Source organism: Dryobates pubescens, chromosome 31 (assembly GCF_014839835.1).
Source record: "Dryobates pubescens isolate bDryPub1 chromosome 31, bDryPub1.pri, whole genome shotgun sequence".
Lineage (NCBI taxonomy): Eukaryota > Metazoa > Chordata > Aves > Piciformes > Picidae > Dryobates > Dryobates pubescens.
Window position 1 is genome coordinate 142,535 of NC_071642.1, and position 22,402 is coordinate 164,936.

General features: G+C 48.4%; 1 protein-coding gene across 1 annotated transcript; it reads left to right on the forward strand.

Annotated features, from left to right (window-relative positions):
- The first annotated feature begins 7,045 nt into the window (after positions 1-7,045).
- Positions 7,046-21,671, forward strand: SIN3B (SIN3 transcription regulator family member B). Its single transcript, XM_054174871.1, has 19 exons — positions 7,046-7,252; positions 7,945-8,051; positions 8,580-8,733; positions 9,669-9,932; positions 10,289-10,432; positions 10,666-10,788; positions 11,236-11,325; positions 12,000-12,118; positions 12,826-13,033; positions 13,718-13,834; positions 14,197-14,435; positions 14,695-14,878; positions 15,101-15,695; positions 16,191-16,360; positions 16,826-16,999; positions 17,268-17,360; positions 17,936-18,030; positions 18,452-18,656; positions 19,023-21,671. Exons 1-19 carry the CDS (start codon positions 7,157-7,159, stop codon positions 19,251-19,253), a joined length of 3,408 nt encoding a protein of 1,135 aa, XP_054030846.1. The 5' UTR covers positions 7,046-7,156; the 3' UTR covers positions 19,254-21,671.
- The last annotated feature ends 731 nt before the right edge of the window (positions 21,672-22,402 follow it).

Genomic DNA, 22,402 nt, shown 5'->3' on the forward strand with positions numbered 1-22,402 from the left:
GCCTTGAGAAACAGTCCAAAATTCCATGATTTTTAGAGTCCTAATGTTGACTTAAATTAGCTTTAGAATAATGTAGGCTAAACCCTAATGTAGCCTCTCTGCAGTGTTTGCTTCTGGAGGTAAAATGCCTCATCTCCCTATTTGATTTATGATAGATTAGGATGTGTGTTAATCTCTTCTTACTTGGCTGGGAGAGTGTGGGGACTAATCAAGCACTCTCTGAAAAAGGAGCCCATAAAGACACATACCCAATTTTTCTCTAATTATTTCTCCGTATGCAAAAGGAATACAGACAAGAATAGACACCAGCCTCTTAAATCCCATCGCATGAGAGAAACAGAACACAGCAGCTGCTCTGGCTGATACTGTTTTTCTCTGATATGCCCCATTCAGTTTCCTGGAAAAGGCAAAAAAGCTACACAAGTAAGAGATTATGGTCTTCTGTGAGAAAGTGGGGAAGCAGAAACTGTTTCCAAGGCACTGAATCTGCTCAGCTGGTGCAGCACCATCCCTACTTCTGCAGGATGTGGAGAAAGCAGTGTTTCTTCAGGGAAAAACTCCACTGAGCACAGACTGAAACAGCAACACACTGCCGGCGCTGGAGAGCAGAGCAGTGTGGAGGAGAGGTGCTGAAAGCATGCTCTGAGAAGGTGAGGTGGAGACACCGAGTGTGTCAAGGCCTCTGCTGAGATGTTTGCACCAGTTACCTCCTCTCCCTCTGCATTCCAAGGGCATTTGGACAATGATTCTAATTTTCTGTTTGTTCTCTGTTGAGAGCTGCAGTTTCCTGCCTTTGAGCTCAGCAATAGGGTGAGCAGTGCAGCAGCACAGACAGAGCCCCCTCAGCACAGGGGGTAAACAGGTGGGTCATGGAGGTTGTCCTGCACCATAAGACTCAAACCCAGGAGCAACAGCCAAACAGCTTGCTGCTGGGGTTCTGCTGCTAGCTGCAGTACCCCTCAGGAAGCCTTTTTCTTCAGTCTCTTTGATTTCTACCTCAGTACTGGTTTTTAATACATCTTGAGCATTTTCTTTCTACATTTCACCCATGCTTCTCTGGAAGGGATGATGCCCCACTCCAAGCACAGCCATAATGCAGCAAGTGTTTACTGTGCACAGTTTAAATGCCTTTTAGTAAATTCACTCTTGCATAGCCTGACAAAGGGCAAATAGTGCCAGGGCAAATGCCCTGGGAATTAAAAATCATGCTTGAAATGGCTGAAAGTGCCTGAACCATGGCTGACACTGGTGCTGCCAGGCCTATGTGGTGCTAAAACAGAGTCCACTCTTTCCAAGACAGCCCCGATGAGTGAAGAGAGGCACCTCAGGTGTACACACCTCAGAGGCAGCACAATCAGCGCCCTGGAAGGAGGCAGTGGGGATTCAGCCCAAGTGCAAACTCTGGTTGCTATAGCGATATTGGTCCTCTTCAAACACAGATGGATCGCTCCAGGATGCAGGGAAGTTTCACTGCATCTCAGCACAGTCAACCATTTTCTACTGTTCCTATCAAAGCTGATGAAAATTTCCCAGGTTTTCCTTCAAGAAAAAAAAAAAGCAAGCCAGCTTTCTGGAGAGAGGCATCACAGACCACTGCTCACTACCATTACTCATCTGCCCTCCAAGGAGCAATTTGCTGAGGAGGGAGTCCAGAGAGCAGTGGGAAGATGGTTCCTTCCCGCTCCCAGCCCTCCAGCCTCGTCCAAATCCTCATTAGCTGTTTCTTCAGGTAAATAAGCTGAAAAGTCCTGAAGCTGCTGAATGCATCGGACACTGTCTCTGCTACAGTCTGCAAGGTATTATGATATGGAGAGCACACTGTGCTTAGCAGAGAGGCTGTCGGCTCACAGCTTCCTTTGAAAGTGAAGATGCCAATAATCTGCTGCATTTTCTATACAGCTTTTTTCTGCCACATGCAGTTTGCAGTGAACACATCAGAGATGGCAGAATTCTGCACTAGCCCAGGAACCAATGGCATTTGCAGTGAAGCCCAAATTCAGCCTTAGGCTCTCCTGTACAGAAGTAGCTCAGAGCAACTCAATTTCTTTCTGCACACAAGACAGAGAAATTCAAAGGCTTTCTCAAAACCCCAGGCAAACACAGGTGGATTCCCATCCACTGCTCTAACAGCAAGAAATGTTTGTGAAGAACTTCTCTTCTTGGATAATATCCAAATATTTCCCACTTCCTCTGCCTACTGGGACACAGTTACCAGACTGAGCTCCTACAGCAGTAACTGGCAGTGGGTATCAATGACTCAGATTTTCAGGAATTGCAGAGCTCAATTTCCCCTTCTTCTGAAATTCTTTTGCTTAGACAAGCTCTCAATTGCCCAAAAAGTGTTTTTCAAAGACAGAAAGTGATGCAGCATCTCCTCCAGCAGGATGTAACATGATGAATACCCCATTTGGACAGTGAGGTGTTTCCAGCTGAAGCAGACAGACTGGTTAGCACTGACAGAAACTGTCAGAGCTGCGATTTATGGAAGAAACCGATGATAAGTGCAGACAACCTGACATTAGTGAGCAGGTAAGGACACAGCTACTGCCACAAGTTTACCTACACCACCTGGCCAAGCTGGGGAAGACCTCATCAGGAACAGTTTTGGGATGAAGAATGTGATGCAACTGGGATCCATCAAAGACTCATAAAGGCCGCATTCTTGCAGAGCCTCCATAGCTGACATTTCTGCTTTGCCAATAGATATTTTGTCTATTTGATCTGAGCAGTTTACCACGTGTGCAGTACAAGCACCCATCGGCTACCTGGAGTCCCTTGCAGCTTTAAAGGTAACTAGAGAAGACGTTATACAGTGCCAATTCTTCTCCTCAGAATACCCACTCCTCCCTCAAGAAAAATCCTGCCACACCACTACACTTGCCCATGTTTACACTGTCTCCTTCCTCACATTAGTCCAGTGCCTGGCCAGATGAGGCCAGCTCAGTTCATCACATACCATACATCACATAAAATACAACCATGCCAGCTCAGACAGGTCCACCAGTCACACTCTAAAAGGCTTTTTTGTCTTTGGCCCCTTAGTGTAACATACACAGAAGCCCTGGCCAGGCTCCTTTTCTTTGTGCCTTCCCACCAAGGTAATCGGGGGGCTGTGCCAGCAGTGTCTGAGCTGGTACAGTGTCTGCCCCTGCTCTGCTCTCCTTCCACACTGTGGATTTCTTCAGGCACCTTGTGGGCCCCTACACACCATGCTCACCAGATTCATCAGAGGGAGGCTTAGGCCTGGGGACAGATACAGCCCACAAATGCATCTAATGGTCCATCTGTTATGATGGGCTCCAAAACACCAGAATAAACAAACGGAGCAAGGAGGAGAGAACATCTATCTGCAGGAACAGTTTTGCCTGACAGGCAGGATAAAGGCCCCTTGCCGTCATGCTCAGTCATGCACCAGCCCATTCACAACTGCTTCGACAAATGAGGGTAAAGTGGGTCATTTTGTTGTCAGGACAACAGAGGCACAGCTGACCTAGATATGTCTGAGGGAATCTAATGTTGCTCTTGGCACAGACTACAAGATTCAGACAGGGCAGGGGTGTTCCAGCTGGGGCAACACAGCATATTAACAATCTCTAAATGTCTCTTATCTGAGTGTAGTATCAAAACCAGCCTCTCCTCTTTGTGTATGATGGCAAGTGTCACAGTGATAACATTTGGTTCGGATCACTGGCTGCTGGTGGCAGGTTCCCAGGATGGTTCAATGCTTGTCTGGAACATGTAAGGTTTTGAGATGCTGCATGCTCTTCCTGGGCACTCTGGTGAGCCTTCTCCACTTTTCATGATTGAGAGGCTCTTTTCATGTCTGAGAAGAGCTCTGACAGCTCCACAATGCTTGTGCTGTAGGCACACAGACACCTCCCAGCCACCAGCACTCTCCCAATGCTGACAGCACTGAGAATCCCTCACTTTGGGAATCCTTGTCTTATTTTACAGCTGAGGAGAGGTGCATCAATGTGTTTGGAAAAGGAACCTGTGCTGTTTCAGCTGCCGTGGATCACAGCTGCACATTTGGAATCTGATTTCTGGCAGATCAAGTTTATTACACGTACTGATGAACAGCCCTCACATCACCTTTATGTGGATGAGGAGCACTGGTTGTGCATTTCTCCTCAGACACAAAGGTGTCTTAAAGTGTGCTGAAAGAATAGGAACTTCAGAGGTTTCAGCCACATCCACAAAGGCTGTAGACAGAAAAGGAGCCTCAGTTCTCACTACTCCTGTCCCTTATGCCACCTCTTTCCTTGGCACACAGAGACTGCAGAACTCCAGATTTTTGGAGAGGTGTTGGATGCATGGATGTGTTCTGCAGTACTCAGCCCAAGACTGGGGATTATGGCTGTCTGCAGGAGGAACAGAGCCTGGGGGACAGGACCACTGAGATCCAAATGTCAGCTATCGCAGCTACAGAAGAAACCCCAACACCCACTCTTCTCATCCAGAAGCAAGGAAAGATGATACTGGGATTTAGCAGGGGATCTTTTGTCTAGAATACATTGTTATTGTGACAGCAGAAAAATGAAAATATGAATAATATACAAATTATTTCACAAACAGAGAAGCCAATGATGAGCCTCATCTGAGGGAAGACGTTCACGTGCAGTTGGAATTAGAACAGTCCTGCTGATCTCCTCCTGTTTCACAAGTGAAGTGTGTGACACATCAGATACCTCTGCCCCAGTGAGATGCCTGGAAACAGATGTGCAAAACCAGCTTGTTTCCACTGTCCTCATCTCTCTCCTGAATTCCAGGCAGGACACAGCACATGTCCCACCACCAGTCACAGAAAAGAGTCAAGGACACAGCACTCAACAAGCAGTGGAGAAGCAGCTTGCCATAGCATATGATGATTTTGTCCCTGTGCTTGATATTCTCCCTGCACACCCATTCCCAGTGACTGACAGGCCCACCTGAACCTTCAAACAGCCCTCTGGCTCACTGATCTCCAGAGTGGCTGTTCTTGCAGATTACAGAGTCCTCTAGGCATGACTAGTGGGGACTTACTCCTCTATGACTGCCCTCAGGCACAAGAGTTTCCTTTGCAAGGTCACAGAAGGCAGATCTCGTTTGGAAAGCAGCCACAGCAAGCAGTGGGCACTCAGTGGATCTGAAGATTCCCTGCAGTGCCTCTGGGACTTGGAGTTCTGTCAGCAGGAACACCAGATGTGCTGTTCTGAGGTCTGACAGCAGTAAGACAGTGTCAGTAGTAGATTACTGCCCTGAGCTGTCAGGGAGAATCCAACTGACAGGACTCCCAGCTCTGACAGAGAATACCCAAATCCTGACAGGCAGCACTGTTATTCTCAGCATCTAGGCCTGGTTTTAAAGCACCCTTACATCTAGATACACTATCACGGTGTTGATGCTGAGTGAATGAGTGCTGCTAACACCACTCTGACACTAAACTTAAGTTCTGGGAGTTATTTATCTACAGCTTATTACTATTCCTTTTGCTGTTGTTAAGCTGGACACGAATCAGTGAAGAGAATGAGACTTCACAAGGCAATGATAGCAGGATCAGAGCATCCTCCGTGTTGTAAGGGAAACATTGTACAGCAGCAGTTTGTGCAAGTATCAGAACAGAAGCTAGAAACCCAATTCCAGAGGCAGTGTGTGAGCACTGTGGCTGGCAGCTGCAATTGCAAGACTAGAGTTGGAGCATTCCAGCACATACCAGAAAGAAAATATTCTGGATTCAGTGATCAGCAGTCAGTTTCAGGGCAAAGCAAGAAAGGTTTCTTTTTTGCAAATTGTCCAATGCTCCAAGAAGAAACAAGCAGCATAGCTTGGTTTTGCCCTTCTCCTCAGTCTCCACGTGACCCAGCGTTATAGGGCTACAAACTTCCGGCATGGGACCATCTGAGGGAAGTGGGTTATCTCAAGTCCAACCCTACTACACAGTAAATGCTTTATTCCGAGTTTGTTTTCCACAGGAGCCTTGCTGGCTGTACAATCTGTATACACAACTGCTACCAGAATTGTACCAACTGCAGACAGATTTGTTGCAACAATAAAAGTTGATTATATAATTCATGAGAAGTTTTGCTGCCCTAAGACCAACCCTCCTCAGTACAACCCACTCCAGATCGCCGCGGCAATGTGCACAGCAAAATCCAGAAACAAAAGCGGGGAAAACAGTATCACAGTATAACTAAGGTTGGAAGAAACCCCAAGGATCATCGAGTCCAACCTGTCTCCACAGACCTCACAACTAGACCATGGCACCAAGTGCCACGTCCAATCTCCTCTTGAACACCTCCAGGGACAGTGACTCCACCACCTCCCTGGGCAGCACATCCCAATGACGAACGAATCGCTCAGTGAAGAACTTTCTCCTCACTTCGAGTCTAAACCTCCCCTGGCACAGCTTGAGACTGTGTCCCCTTGTTCTGGTGCTGGTTGCCTGGGAGAAGAGACCAACCCCTTCCTGGCCACAACCACCCTTCAAGTAGTTGTAGAGGGCAATGAGGTCACCCCTGATCCTTCTCTTCTCCAGGCTAAACAATCCCAGCTCCCTCAGCCTCTCCTCACAGGGCTTGTGCTCAAGGCCTCTCCCCAGCCTTGTTGCCCTTCTCTGGACACGTTCAAGTGTCTCGATGTCCTTCTTAAACTGAGGGGCCCAGAACTGGACACAGTACTCAAGTACCCCCAACCCTAACCTACTATTTTTACCTAACTACATCAGAGCAGGCTCAGACAGAGTCAAAGCAGCTCTGCAGCCTTCCCGCACCCACCTCGGCTGTCCCCTTCCCGCCAGGCCCCCCGGTTCCCGACAAAGGCACGGGGGATCTGCGTCACCGCTGTCCGCTGAGGGCCTCGGTTCCAGCCCCAGCTACCATCGAGCTCCCCTGTCCGGTGCCGCACCCCCTCAAGTGCTCCCCTCCCGCCCCCTCCTCCAGGCCGCTCACCGGGGGCCGGACCCGCCGAGGAGGCGGCCGAGGCGCGGCTCCCGCCACGGCGCTTGAACGCCGGAAGCCGCGCGGGCTGCGGGGCGGTGCCGATCGCAGCGGCCGCGCAGGCTCCGCGCAGGCCCCGCTGCGGGCCTCGCCGTGGGCCTCGCCGTGCCGCGCGCTGTACGCGCTGACGCAGGCGTTCCGCACGCGCTGACGGGGGCGCGCGCTCCTGTCCGACTCGCAACATGGCGTCGGGGGGCGGCGGCGGCCGGGGGGGCAGCGCCCCGCGCTGGGGTGGCGGCGGTGGCCGGGCCGCAGCACAGGAGAAGCTGCCGGTGCATGTGAGTGTGGTGACCGCCTCAGCGGCTCACCCCGCTGGGATCGTCGTGATTTTCCCCTTCCTTTATCCCCCTCCTCCACCCCACCCCCGCGAAGGGCCCCGCTCTTCGCCGCCGTCGACCCGCCCCCGTCGGGGATGGCCCTGCCCGCCCCGCCGTGACCTGCCCCGTCCTGTCCGCGGCGTCGAACTCTCCTTTGCCCGCAACGTGGGGTGTCCGGAAGCTTCTTCCCTGGTGCCGTGGAGCACCCCGTGCCCTCCACCCCCGTGCCCTAGGGTCCCTTGGGGCGGGCCCGCACCCTTCTCCTCCGGTACCGTCAGAACCCCGCCCCTGGGATTGTTCCCCGCCTCCCCTGCGTCCCTGCCCCAGCTCTTCTGTCTCCTCTGGCACCGCGATCCTCTCCCCGGACTCGTGCCCTGCTCCGTGCTTTTGCCATCCTCCTCCAGTACTGTGAGGTCCACCCTCCGTATTACGATGGTACCCCACGGGGGCCTGCCTTCCTCAGGGCCTCTTCACCTGATACCAAATCCCCTTCCACAGGCTGCTTCCACCTTCCTGGTGCTGTGGAGCTCTCCCTGGGCCCTGTTCATAACTCCCCCAGTGCCGTGGGGTGCCCCTGTCCCTATTCAGGGGCCGTGGGGTGGCCCAGGGCCTCTTGTCCCTTTCTGGGCATCACTCATGATCTCATCCCGCAGGTGGAGGATGCTCTTTCCTACCTGGACCAGGTGAAAATCCGTTTTGGCAGTGACCCCGCCACCTACAATGGCTTTTTGGAGATCATGAAAGAGTTCAAGAGCCAGAGGTAAAGCCCAGGGCTGAGGGCTGCTCCAAGGAGCTCCTCAGCTTTTGCAGGACTCTCTCTGTAGGGTCTTTCAACCTTCACACCATCTTTCCATCTCTGCAGTCACACAGGCTGCTGTGCTGGTCTGCCCCCTATTAGAGCAGTCACTTAGACACTGGTGGAGGTGCTTATCCATCCTAACATTTTCCACAGGAAAAGGCAAATCTGTCCTTCTCACACTGAAATCCAGATCTGGAAAATAAATGAAGAAACTTGAGTGCAGAGCCTCTCTGGGACCTGCCAGCCCTAGATGTGGTGGCTGTCTCGCCCTTTTTGGGTGACCTGCACACTCTTCTCTGTGGATAACCTTCCCAGTCTGAGGCTGCAGTCCTCATTCCCTTGTCTTTGGCTCATTTCTAGGCCTGAGGCTCCCAAACTTGTTAAAAATTAATCTCTCAGAAGCCAGCTGCTTCACACACTTCAGTGATTTTCTGGGCTTACACTGAGTTTCTGATTTGCACACAAATAACAAAAACATCTCCATTTTAGCATTGACACACCTGGAGTAATCCGACGAGTTTCACAGCTCTTCCACGAGCATCCCGACCTCATTGTAGGATTCAATGCTTTCCTGCCTCTGGGCTACAGGATAGAAATTCCAAAGAATGGGAAGTTAAGTATCCAGTCACCTTTGAATAGTCAGGTAGGTTATAGAGCTCTTGCACTATGTGTTGCATGTTGCTAACATTTTTGCAGGGTTCCAAAGTGTGTGCCAATGGGCATAATATAAATGCAAAAATTTCCTCTGAAAGCAGTTGCTAGTGTAGATTACACAAGACTCCTGTTCCTGCATGAAGTGTCACTTCAACTCCAAGTACTTAGGTTTGGGCACTGCAACTGTAATTGGCTTGACACATTTCTCTAGGTTCTCACTATGTGGGGTGTGTAGTGACACATTTCAGAAGGACATCCTGGACAAATTCACATTTCCAGTCCCCACAGAGAAACTGTGAAATGTGTTCAGGCAGTAGGCTAAAAACACCTTAGGTTTTGCTATGCAACTGCTGACACCCTGTGATGACAGACATCCGCTGTAGTACAGATGCCTGTGTATTGGCCTCTGCTGCTTTGAGTTGCTGTGTGGTGGTAGCTGAAGCAGAGCTATTACCTGCATTCTGCTGATCACCTTGATGGTTAATTAGTAGCAGTAAATATCTTCTAGATCACAGTTCCCTTGGGTCTCCCTATTGCTTTGAAATTTAACATCTTTTTGAGCCTTACATTTTAAGATGCTGCTTACACGTGACGTATCTTCTGCAGTACAGCAGTAGTGGCACTTGCTGTGGTCTGTGCAGTTTGGTGCAGCCTCTCCAGGGCAGTGGCTAATGCAGGGACAGTCCAAAGCAGCAGTGAGCCAGGGGGTTTGTGAGCCAGATAGGACTTGAGGGATTTTTTTAAATGTGGTGTTAATATTAACTAGGTAGGGAAGTTTATTGGTTAATCAAATCTGTTTTCTTTCTTCCTCACAAGCTAATCTTTCATTTAGCTAAACAGCTTGAAAACCCTGATGCTGGATGACTGTTGAGCTTTCACTTCTCTTTCTGTGCAGTCACTGTCTTGCGTGTCTCATGCCACTAGGTGCCCTCCGAGCCGGTTCCCAGCGCATTCTCTGGCAGTGGGCTGCTGCTGCACTACTCCCAGGAGAATTCACACAACCACAGTGACTGTTCTGAGGAGTTTAGGCAGCAGCTTCCATACAAAGAAGATAAATCCCAAATTCCTCTGGAGTCTGATTCTGTGGAGTTCAATAATGCTATCAGCTATGTGAACAAGATCAAAACACGTTTCCTTGACCATCCAGAAATTTACAGATCCTTCCTAGAAATTCTCCATACTTACCAGGTAAAACAGGTTTCCAAGCAGTTGTTGGAAGATTGGATGTCAAATGACATTGCTGCCTATTAAATAGCTTCTATGTATCTTGTCCAACAATTCCCCCACAGATATTCACATGAAATGACAAAAATGTGAAAACCATAGACATTTCCAGGGTCTGAGGTGTAGTGGGACCATATCTAGGTCTGTCTGTACCACTCTGGCTGATTTAGTGATATCCTGTGTGGAAGGATGCACCTTAAGAACCTTGGACGATATGACAGCCCATTCGCATTCGTGTAGGACAAGGTTTTAGCTAAGCTGGTGAGTTTTCTTGTATCATGCCATGTCATTTTGGCTAACATCTGTGCATATCTCTTCAGAAAGAACAGCTGAACACTAAAGGACGACCATTCCGGGGCATGTCAGAGGAAGAAGTTTTTACTGAAGTGGCAAATCTCTTCAGGGGACAGGAGGATCTGCTTTCTGAGTTTGGACAGTTCCTCCCAGAGGCTAAAAGGTCTTTGGTATGTGTATGCCTAGAACAAGGCAAAACTCTGGATATTTTGTGTGTAGAATACATAAAGGGATGCAAAACTTTAGGGAACAACACAGAGCCAGTAGGTGAACTTTGCTCCTCTTCACTGTCTGGAATTGCACAGAACAGGTGACATAACTCCATGTTCTGTTCAGGTGTGTGGGATTTTTGGTTTGGGCTAGTCAAGAAGAGAACGCTGAAACCATGGTTTATTTGCTTCAGTTCACAGGAAATGGACCCTGTGAAGTGAACAGCGTCCAGAAAACTGAGCATGAGAAGAATCTGGAGCACAGCAAGAAGCGATCAAGACCACTGCTGTTGCGTCCTGTTTCTGGTCCAGCAAAGGTATCTTGTAGCAAGGGAAGACTTGGATTAACCTAAACTCACCTTGTGTGGTTAGGGAATGCCTTAGGTGTCTGAAGTATGTAGGTGTTAGGTGTGTGAAACGAAATTGCTGTAGAGCAAGGGAACATTTAAAGCCTGCTTAAACCTGTGTGGTACCATGTTAACACTAAACATCAGGATCTTCTGTCCTAAGTATTGACCCTTGAAAGGGACAATTTATTGCTCCTACAAAGAAAGTCCTTTGGAATTCATTCTCAAGTGATCCTTTTTTTCTGTTGGTTTCTTCTTAGCAGGGAGTCATTTAATAGGGATTGCTGTGGAGGACTTGACACTTTGTGGGAACTGTGGGGTTTCAGCCTCTGCAAAGAGCTGTTAGATGTCAGTCAGAGGAATCTGATAACATTTGAGTCATAACATTTTAAGTATAACTGCTGCTTCTTTTAACAGAAAAAAATGAAACTGCGAGGTACCAAAGATCTGTCAGTAGCAACAGTGGGGAAATATGGGACACTGCAAGAGTTCTCCTTCTTTGACAAGGTTGGTGTTTGGCCAGTTCTCACGTTCTGTGGACTTATTTTCAACTATTTGTGTGGTTATTAATTGGTTGGGATTCTGTACAATCGGTGTGTCGACCACTTTCAAGAGGGAGAGAAAGACCGAGAAAAGAGAGAACAGGTGGGTTTGGAAAATAAATAGAAATAATAATTAGCCTTTTTATGAATGCTTGTCTCTCTCAGATGTGTTTGTCTCAATTTTTCAGTGATCTTTCCTCATGGTACCAGCTGTAGTTACTGGACTATTGTTTGGAACTGAGTGGTTTTGCACATACTTGTAGAATCATAGAATGCTCTGGGTTGGAAGAGACCTCTGAAGATCACTCTGTCCAACCCTGCTGCAGTCAGCAGGGTTATCCCCAATTAGTTCAGGTTACTCAGAGCCCCATCAAGCCTGACCTTAAATGTCTCCAGGGATGGGACCTCTACCACCTGTTTTGGCACCTGTTCCAGTGTTCCACCACCCTCATAGTGAAGAACTTCTCCCTAATGTCCAATGTAATTATACTCTTCTTCAGTTTAAAACCACATTCTCTTCTTACGTGGCAGTGTGGACAGAGGTTTCTCTCTGTACCCATGGTTCAGACTACTTAGAATGCAACCTAAATAAAAGTGATGTTAAGTGATCTGCTTATTCCTCTCCAAACTGTGCTTTAGGTGCGTAGGGTGCTAAAGAGTCAGGAAGTCTATGAAAATTTCCTCCGTTGCATTGCCCTCTTCAACCAGGAGTTGGTCTCTGGCTCCGAGTTGCTCCAGTTAGTGACACCATTTTTAGGGTAAGTTACCACTTTCTCTGCTATATTGTATTTTTTAGGTCTTACTCTGGTTTTTTTTGATAGACGTGATGCTGATGCTTTGGATTTAACTGCAGAAGTATCTCCTGGTGTGCAAGAAACTGAAGGCAAATCCCAAAAGAGGAGTCATAAAATCTGAATCTTTTAGTATATCTACAAAGTTCTTAAAGAGCATTTTGGGGAGGGTATTTTCCCCTGTGTATCCAGTTGAAAACTTCACAAGCAGCAGACTGCCTGATGTTACACTAAATCACTGGAGCAGGCAATCTCATGAATTTGGAGGGTGCTCTTTGTTCACACTCCATGTTCTGATTTTTCAAGATATGACAGAGGTGTAAACATGAAATCCTAGACCAGAGCTGTGAAAAGGAGAAGTAGTTGGAGCTCTGACGTGAGCCACTCATGCTGTTTGGCTTCCAACAGAAATGGGAGAGTCACATGGGAAGGATCAGTGACTCCTCAGTTAAGGGAAGTATTTATGAAGTTGTGAAGGGAAATTCTTTTCCTTCCTCAAGTGAACAAAACCCAAACCCTAGATAATTCAGAGAGAATAAGAGTAGTAAAAGGTTGGTGAAAGATTTCTCAGTGCAGTGCTAAGTTTGTTTAGATTTTCTCCTTTGCTTTTACAACACTAGCATGCTTAAAAGTGTCAGTGAAATAACAAAATACCTTTACTTGTGCTTTTGAAGGAAATTCCCAGAACTCTTTGCACAGTTCAAGTCCTTTCTTGGTGTGAAAGAGCTTTCCTTTGCTTCGCCACTGAGCGACCGATCTGGGGATGGAGTGAGTCGGGAAATTGATTACGCATCCTGCAAGCGCATAGGGTCCAGTTACCGCGCGCTCCCCAAAACCTACCAGCAGCCAAAGTGCAGTGGAAGGACAGCCATCTGCAAGGAGGTACTTTGGGACCAACCTATTCAGTCCCTGAGCACACTTTGCACTTGGGTAACTTGAAGCGGGATTGTTAGTGCCACAGCTCCCGCATGTGGATTCCTCCTTAATGCTGCTCAGCCAGCTTTGATCTCACATCAGTTACATTCACCCAGTTTACTGAAGTGAGCATCCACGTGCGTTGTACTGATTTTTATCTAAACCCATCTCAAATCTCATCTTTAACATCTTGAGCCTCTGTGCATACAAAAATGTATTCCTATAGACAGAATATTAAATAGCCTGAAATCAATTTTCTAGCAGTGGACCAACGTGGCCTGCAGAAACAAATTTTCCCTGAAAGAGCACCATGAGCCAGTGCCTTGGTCATTCTTCTCACTGGGAACAGAAATCTGCAGCAGAGGTGCTCCCACCTCTCGGTGTCTCCTTTACTCACAGTTGCTGATTGCTGCAGAGAAATCTCAGTAGTTTGGAAGGTGACTGAAGGTGCTTTTGAGCTTTCTGAGCAGGGCCCTGGCACAGTTCCACACAGACCATCATCACATCATGACTTGTGAACTAAATTTGAAACTTCCAACAGAAACTCAGGAAAGAACTGTGTGAAAACAAACCAGAGAATTATCAGACCCCATGAGAACAGGTCAGGGCTCCCAAGGCTCTCTTCAGTGTCATGTCTTTGCGCTGTTGCAGGTGTTAAATGATACCTGGGTTTCATTTCCATCTTGGTCTGAAGACTCCACTTTTGTCAGCTCCAAGAAGACCCCTTATGAGGAGCAGCTGCACCGTTGTGAAGATGAGCGGTTTGAGGTACCTCTGCTACTGAGCCTCTTGTCTGTGACTCCTCAGAAAGGCAGACTTCCAGTTAGGAGGGCTTTGAATTAGTTGGTGGTCACCTACTGAAAGTTCTATTATTGTTTGTTGGTTTGAGATCAAGTTTGGTGTTTTCCACATGCTTGGATCCTAACTGCTCCTTCAAGGCATGAGTCCAGTTCTAAAGCATGTTACCTTTGGGAGAACTGGTGGGGATACACTTTCCAGCAAGAGATCATGCTGATGGGTCTCGGCTGCACGCAGTGGGACTGGGATCCACCCCACAATCCTGGCACCTCTAGTCTCCATTTTCCTGCTGTGCCTGTTCTTACACCACATCTCTTGTGAACTCTTCACAGCTGGATGTTGTCTTGGAGACCAATTTAGCCACAATACGTGTGCTGGAGAGCGTGCAGAAAAAACTGTCTAGGCTGACTCAGGAGGATCAGGAGAAATTCCGTCTGGATGACTGCTTGGGAGGGACATCAGAAGTGATCCAGCGCAGGGCCATTTATCGTATCTATGGTGATAAAGCACCAGAGATCATAGAAAGTCTTAAGAAAAACCCAGTTACTGCAGTTCCTGTTGTTCTCAAGAGGTAATTGCCTTCTTCTGCATTCAGCTGTGTTCTCTTAAGACACTGATAAATGATTTCTAAAGCCTTTTTAAACAGCTGCTTTCTGTAGATGTTGTTTCAAGGCAAAACTCATCTTCAGTGGGGGTTCTTGTGTTAATTCACCTTTGCTTCCAAGCGTGCTGACAAGTTCTTGGTGCATTCACAGCTGGCTACATTCAAACGTTTTGTCTGCATTTCTGTGGTGTCTTTTGGAGCTGAAGCAGATTGTCCTTCTATGCAGATTGAAAGCAAAAGAGGAGGAATGGCGGGAAGCCCAGCAGGGCTTCAACAAAATCTGGCGGGAGCAGTATGAGAAAGCCTACCTGAAGTCCCTTGACCACCAGGCTGTCAACTTCAAACAGAATGACACCAAAGCTTTGCGCTCCAAGAGCTTGCTGAATGAAATTGAGAGTGTCTATGATGAGGTATGTATGCTTGTAAATAACCCACCCTGTGCCTCCTCCATCTGTAGTATTTAGATGCTGACATAGCACCCAGGACCTTGTGGAAGTGTCAGTGCTCTGAAGAGTTCTCTGTCAGAAGTGACTGTCCCAAGCACAGCATTAATCCTGGCTTATTTCTTCTGGCAGGAATGGCTCTTGAGCATGGATTGGAAGGATCTTTATCTATTTGTCTCTTGATTGCAGCATCAGGAGCAGCACTCAGAGGGGAGAAGTTCATCCACAAACGAGCCTCATCTTATCTTCATCTATGAAGATAAGCAGATTTTGGAAGATGCAGCATCTCTCATCAGCTATTATGTCAAGCGGCAGCCCACTATCCAAAAGGAGGATCAAGCCACCATCCGGCAGATAGTACATCACTTCATACCTGAGCTGTTCTTCTCTCAGCCCCCTGAGCACAGCATTTCTGAAGAATCAACAGATGAGGACAGGGAAAACCATCAGGGACAGAACCCGGATACTCCTGAGCTACGGAAAAAGCATGTGCCTGGGCCTACAAGCAGTCCTTTGGAAGCCAAAGCGACCTTCTGTGATGTCACCGCTGCTGAGCCCCACAACACTTTGGATGATGTCTACAGCCTGTTCTTTGTCAATAACAATTGGTATTTCTTCCTCCGCCTTCACCAGACTCTGTGCTCCAGGCTCCTCAAGATTTATCGCCAGGCTCAGAAGCAGCTTCTAGAGTATCGGACTGAAAAGGAGAGAGAGAAGCTCCTGTGTGAGGGAAGAAAGGAAAAAACCAATGATCCAGCCATGGAGCTGAGGCTGAAGCAGCCAAGTAAGAATAACCCTGGCCATAGTCTGTTCCTAACGCTCTGGTTGCTGGTGCTCGATGGCATGTAGCTGAGAAACTGAGACCAGCAAGGAACGTGGAGGTGCAGTGCTCCACTGCACTTCTGGTTTGTGGATACAGCTGACTCAACAGCATAGCCAGTTTGTCATTTATCTCAAGGGCCCTCCCAGGTGGTGCATAGAGCATTCACACAAGCCCTCTGGTGTCACACGTTCTCAGGTTTCTCTTTGTGTTAATCTGGTACTTTGATTTAACATGTAAGTGGCTCCACAGTGAAATAGTTAACTACACAGGGCAGTTGAGGAAGTGCATGAGATAAGACTGTTCCAGCCTATCAGCACTCCTTACAGAGAAGTGTCTGTCTGTCAGCATGTCCTCCATCCTGAATGTCATGGTTCTTGAGCAGTGCTGTCCCTTCCATCTCCTGACTTCACTCTGCCTGCTCCATGCATTAAGTGCCTGCACTTTTCCCTTGCCCAGGTGAGGTGGAACTGGAGGAGTACTACCCTGCCTTCCTGGACATGGTGAGGAGTCTGCTGGACGGGAACATTGACCCAACGCAGTACGAGGACACCCTGAGGGAGATGTTCACCATCCACGCCTATATTGGCTTTACTATGGACAAGCTGGTGCAGAACATTGTCCGCCAGGTAACTCATGGTGGCCAGGCTGTGCTTGGCAGCTGCACTTCTCCTACCATAAGCAGAGGTTTCTCACAGTGCCCTGCAATGCAAGCACTCATGAAACTGAATGGAATCTATAGAGGGGAAACACCAGTAGACATTGAGATAGTTCAGCTTCAGTACCAGGACCACCTCAGAGGATTTACTGCTCCTGGTCTTTTCAGAACTCTGCCATTCCCAAAGTACTTTTGACTCCAGTCTGTCTTTGAATTGCAGATTTGTTCTACTTAAGGCACATCAGCCCCTGGCTCTTCTCTGTTCCTTTTACTGCAAATACTGAAAAAGTGAACTGTGGGGGGTATTTGGAGTTGACGCTTTGGTGCTTCACCTCGGGGGTGATGCTGTGCAGGGTTTTATGTTCCTTTCACAACACACTGGACTTAACTCTTGGCCAGACTCGCTGAGTGAATTCCCACTTTGTTTTTTTTTAAGCTGCACCATCTAGTGAGCGATGACATCTGCTTGAAGGTCGTTGAGCTCTACCTGAATGAAAGGAAGCGGGGTGCTGCTGGAGGTAACCTGTCCTCTAGGTGTGTCCGGGCAGCAAAGGAGACCAGCTATCAGTGGAAGGCTGAACGTTGCATGGCAGATGAAAACTGTTTCAAGGTAAGAGCTTGCTGACAGGGAACTTAAAGTGACTGTGGCATTTTACCTGCAGGAGATGATGGGTTTGGAAGCTCCATAACCAGCACAGTGGTGAGAGCAGTATGAAGAGAAAGCACCAAGACCTGAGCATAAACACTGAAGTGATTTACTGGCTTCCTGAAAAGCCCTGCTGCTTACTCCTCTCCTGTCCAAAAGACTTGCTTTGAATGCACAGCATTTTATTGTGAACCGCTGTGGCCAACATCCTATGCCTGTGGCTTTGTTACAGGTCATGTTTCTTCAGCGGAAGGGACAAGTGATCATGACCATTGAGCTGCTGGATACAGAAGAAACCCAGACCGAAGACCCTGTGGAGGTCCAGGTAATGTCACAGTCACCATGGAGTCTGCTGCAGAGAAAAAGCAGATGTCTAAGAATGTTTTCCCACTTCTTCCAAACTGTGGGATTTTGCCAGGAGGATAAGTTTGCCTAGAGGTAGGAAGATGACCTGTGAGACTGGTCATTGAGAGAAATATGCATGCTAAATGGAGCCTCCTGGGTTCCAGCTGGTGCTCATTGCCTCTTGTTCTGTTACTGGGCACCACTAACAGGAGGTCTGGCCCCATCCTCTTGCCCCGCACCCTTTCGCTCTTGCTGAGCATTGATCAGATCCTCTCTGGGGCTGCTCTTCTCCAGGCTCAACAGCCCCAGGGCTTTCAGCCTTTGCGCCTCACAGAAATGCTCCAGGCCCCTCAGCATCTTTGTGACCTTTGCAGGATTCTCTCCAGTAGTTCCCTGTCTCTGTTGAAGTGGGGAGCCCAAAACTGAGCCCAGTAGATAACTTTTTGACATGCATTCCAGTGCACACAGTTTCAACATAAATCAGCTTCACACACTTTGCAGAAATGTTTGTCTTCATGAGAGCAAAATCTGACTTGAGATGGGTCTCTTGTGTAGCACCTGGCTAACTACATGGAGCAGTACGTTGGGGTGGAAGGAGCTGCGAGCAACCAGAACGATGGGTTCTTGCTGAAGCCAGTCTTTCTGCAAAGGTGAGCACACCCTGAGCCCCACCTGCAGCAGCTGCTCCTGCCTACTCACAGCAGCGCTGGTTCTGTGCTGTGCAGGCAGCTCTCGGGAGGCACACTCGCCTCCAAGAGGCAAAGGGGCTGCTGCAGGCCAGTGCACTGCGTAAGAATGATGGAGAAAACGTTTTTGCCCACTGCAGGAGGTTTGTGCACGAAACTGGTTAGAGTGGAATGGGTCTGTCTGAACAATCCCTTCTGAGAACAATTACAATGGCCTAGTTTGTTGCCATTTCACTAAATGTCAGTGTGTGGAGGGAGATCTTAGAGAGAGTCTTAAAACTAGACGTGGGAATACAACTTTCCTACTTGTGCTGCCAGCTCTGCCAGCTTAGGAGAAAGGACAACCAAGAGTGACACCTGCTCCCCAACCCTTGTTCTGCTTTAGAAACCTCAAGAAGTTTCGCAAGTGGCAGTGTAAGCAAGTGAGGGCTCTGCGCAGCGAAGTGAAGAGCTCCTGGAAGAGGCTGATTGGGGTGGAAAGTGCCTGCAACATGGACTGCCGCTTCAAGCTCAACACCCACAAGATGATGTTCATCATGAACTCGGAGGATTACATGTACCGGCGGGGAGCTCTCTGCAGGGCCAAGCAGGTGCAGCTTCTCTTGTTATTCTTTCTGCAGCTCAGGTAGCAGCTGAGGTTGAACATGTGAGCCAAAAGACAGGTACCCATATGAAGTCTTGTAACTGAATTCCTGCCAACTAGACCCAGAAGTTACTACTCTGTTGGGTGAAACATGGAGAAGAGCTGCTAAATGCTCTGTAATTTGCTGCAGTTCAGCACCCTTTTCTTTGCCATGCAAAGTACAAGGGGGAGTGGCAAACATTAGGAAGCAGTTTCCTCGTTTATTGTTGGTGTTGTGTTTAAAACATGTGCAACTCAGACAGGAAAAGAGGGGGAGGGGGGGTTGGCTTCTCTCTCAGAAACCTCTCGGTGATCTTTACTGTCCTGTTTTCAGGTGCAGCCAATGGTACTGCTGAAGCACCACCAGCAGTTTGAAGAGTGGCACAATAGGTGGCTGGAAGAGAATGTGACCATGGAGGCAGTCGATGTAGTCCAAGACTGGCTGATGGGAGATGAAGATGAGGAAATGGTGCCCTGTAAAACCACTTGTGAGACAGTGAATGTCCACGGGGTCCCAGTGAACAGATACAGAGTTCAGTACAGCCGCCGTCCAGCTTCACCGTGAGCAGAGACTTGTTCCTGGGGCCAAGACAAGTGGGAGTGTTCTGGTGAAAGATTTACTGAGAACAGTGGTGGGAATGCCATGTATGAGTTACTGATATTTATCCAAACAGCATTTTACTTTGGATTATAATGTATTTTCCATACGGCATGGACTTGTCTCCTTGCAGTGTAATCCTCCAGCCATCACAAAGAGACTTTTAAAAGCTTTATAGGAAGTGGGCTCTCAGCATGGCCACAAACCCTGTGGCAGTTTCCTAGCTCCAGGCCACTGCTGACCAGCCAATGCTGCAAGGCTGAGTGAGGGCCTCCAGGCGAGTTCAGAGATGGAGCTAGGCTGCTGTTTGAGCAGATGCTGGCAGCTGCTTCCACTTTGAAGGTTTAATGTTCCCTATCTTGCTGAATTTATTCCATCTTGCAGCCTGCAGAGCTCTTCAGTGTAACCTCTGAGTGCCAGCAGGGCTGAAAGCAGCTGGCTTAGGTTGCTCAGCCCATGACGAGCGGCTTCATCCTCTGTGCCAGCGAGGCAATGAGCACAGCATTTGCTGCTGCTGCTCAGGTGAGGAAATGCCAAAACTGAGATGAGGGTGGAAAGCACACCAAGTGCTCTGGCTCTCACTCCTCAACAGAGTATTTCTGGAGCAGCAGCTGAGGGGAAGAAACTCTGAGCTGCAATTTGTGGCCCAAGGCAGCCCAGGCCTGTCAGCTCTCCCTCTGCTGTCGTGCACTGGACCCTATCTTGTTGCTTTGTGAACTTAGGACCTGCTGCTGAGTCTGCCTTCACAGACCTGGAGCTGCTTGCAGCGTGTGCCTGGGGAGGAATATCCATTGCGAGGTCTGGCCTGGTTTTTTGTGCGTGTGTGGGTTGTTTTGTATTTTGCATGTTGATTGGCAGCCTCTGTAGACTGCGTGCCCAGCCGCTTTGTTTTCCTCCTGTGTGCCCGACGTTGGTGGTGCTGCCGGCTTGCACCACTCCAGGAGCAGCAGCAGATGGCGCTCTGGCAGCACGCTGGAGCCCAGCTTTGTGCCGGCTGCTTTGCTCTTCCTTTTGGGTCAGCGCAGCTGCTGCGTCCTCGGTGACACACGGAAGCCTGTATCGGGCAGCAGCTTTTCCACTGAACCATCTCTACTTCTAGCTAAGCTTCCTTGCAATGGAACCGAACAAACCCCTGCCCTGAACCATGCAGAATCCCACCTCCCTTGTGACTCAATCTATTGAAAAATCAAGATTTTGTCATCTGTCCCAAATCCCTCTGTAGCTTCTCTCTTGTTTCTGAGGGGCCAAAGGCAAGCACACTGTCTGTGGAGAGTATTACAAATACAGTGTCTTGAGGCAAGTCCAGCCTCCTCTCAGCTCTGCCTGCAGCGTTTTCCTGGCTTTTGGGGGAACACCCCTACACACCCTCAGATTTTCTGTGGCTTTGATCTCGGTTATAATTTCAGCCAGACCGAAGTAGTAGCCTGCAGGATTTGTCCTGGGTTATTTCCACTGTACCACACTGGTTTCACAATTGTCTCTCTTGACAGCAAAACATTGGCCTTTGGGGTACATTTAATAGAAAACTGTACTGACTCTTTGTCTTTTGTGCAAAATAATCTGTAGGAGGGAAGGAGGGTGGCCAGTCTTTGGCATTTGTGGCCACTTGCACAACCACTGCCAGCACAGGACTTCATCAGAAGCTCATGTTGTTGTTGGTTGGTTGTCTGCTAAAGTTTGTTTACTGAAATGATCTGAAGGTTCTTCCCCTTCCCTTGTTGAAGGGATAAAAGACACAACAGAGCTCTGAGGGCTGGGTGGAGGAGCAGGGGGATGAGCCCAGTGCAAAGCACAGGATCCCCTTTTTGCTTCCAGACAGCTCAGCAAAGTACACCTCAGTCATGTTCACCTCTCTGCTGTTCTCCAGTGGAGATGACAACTGTGCCAAATTTTATGGGTTTATGATACAGAAAAATGTTTACTAGGAAATAGGTTGCAACTTGTGGCTTAAAATGCATTTGATTCCACGTGTCCTGAGGTGCAGGAGGGTCACTGCCTGTGTACCGTCCTGTTCCACCTCCCCATTTTTAAGTGTACTTCAGGTATTTTTAAGCATCCTTATTTTGTAAACCTTAATTTATGATCTGAATGGATTAAGTAAGACTTTTGCCCTTGCCAGTGCTCTTGTCTCCAAAGGGATAGCAGCAAATGATGTGAATGGAGTCAGTTGGCAGCGCAGGCTTGAGAGGGGCTTGCTTAATGGCTGAGAGTTTAAGCTCGACTGCTGTGTCTCTGCTAGCACAAACTTCATTCAAGAGTTTGTTCTTCCATTTTTTGAAGGATCTTTACTTTTGGGCTTGTAATTGCTTTGCCAGCTCTTTGAATGTAGGGTTTTTTATATTTATTTGCACATTCAAGTAAAATAAAATACTGGGTTTAAAAGTCTGCAGCTCTCACTGCTTAAAATTTATTTTAAATTAAACTTTCTGCCACTCTCCAGAATTTACAGAATCACAAAAAATCCCAGCAGGGTAGGGGTTGGAAAGGACCTCTGAAGATCACCAGGTCACCTAGGAACATGTCCAGGTGGGACTTGAATGCCTCCAGAAAAGGAGAATCCACACTCTTCTCAGAGTATCACTAAGGTTGGAAGAGACCTTGAGGATCATCGAGTCCAGCCTGTCTCCACAGACCTCATGACTAGACCATGGCAGCTGGCTCCAGGGCTCCACCACCCTCAGTGATGAATTTTTTTCTTTATGTTTATATGGAACCGGTGTTCCAGTTCATGAGCAGTTGGTGCTCTTGCACCTGAAACTGAACTTTTAAATGGTAGAAAATTCTGTTAGCCAGGCTGCAAGATGTCATGGTTAGGTGTGTGCCAGCTCACTTCCAGTGGGCCAGCAGGCAGCAAATCTCTAACCTTACCTGTGCTGAGAAGTTAGTGCACAGTAAGAGTATGGAACTACAGCACTGGCTAATGAAGAAGGGAAATAAATTTCCTGTGAGGGGTGTGCACAGGAGCTCCCATCCAGGAAGACAGTGGGGGGGGATCCACTGCCATGCCTGCTGCCAGGACCTCTCAGAGCAAAGGTCCTTGGCTGGATGAGCACACAGAGGCCATAGGGGGGCACAGCTGCTTCCCCCAGAGATGGGTCTCCAGGGGAAGCAGCACA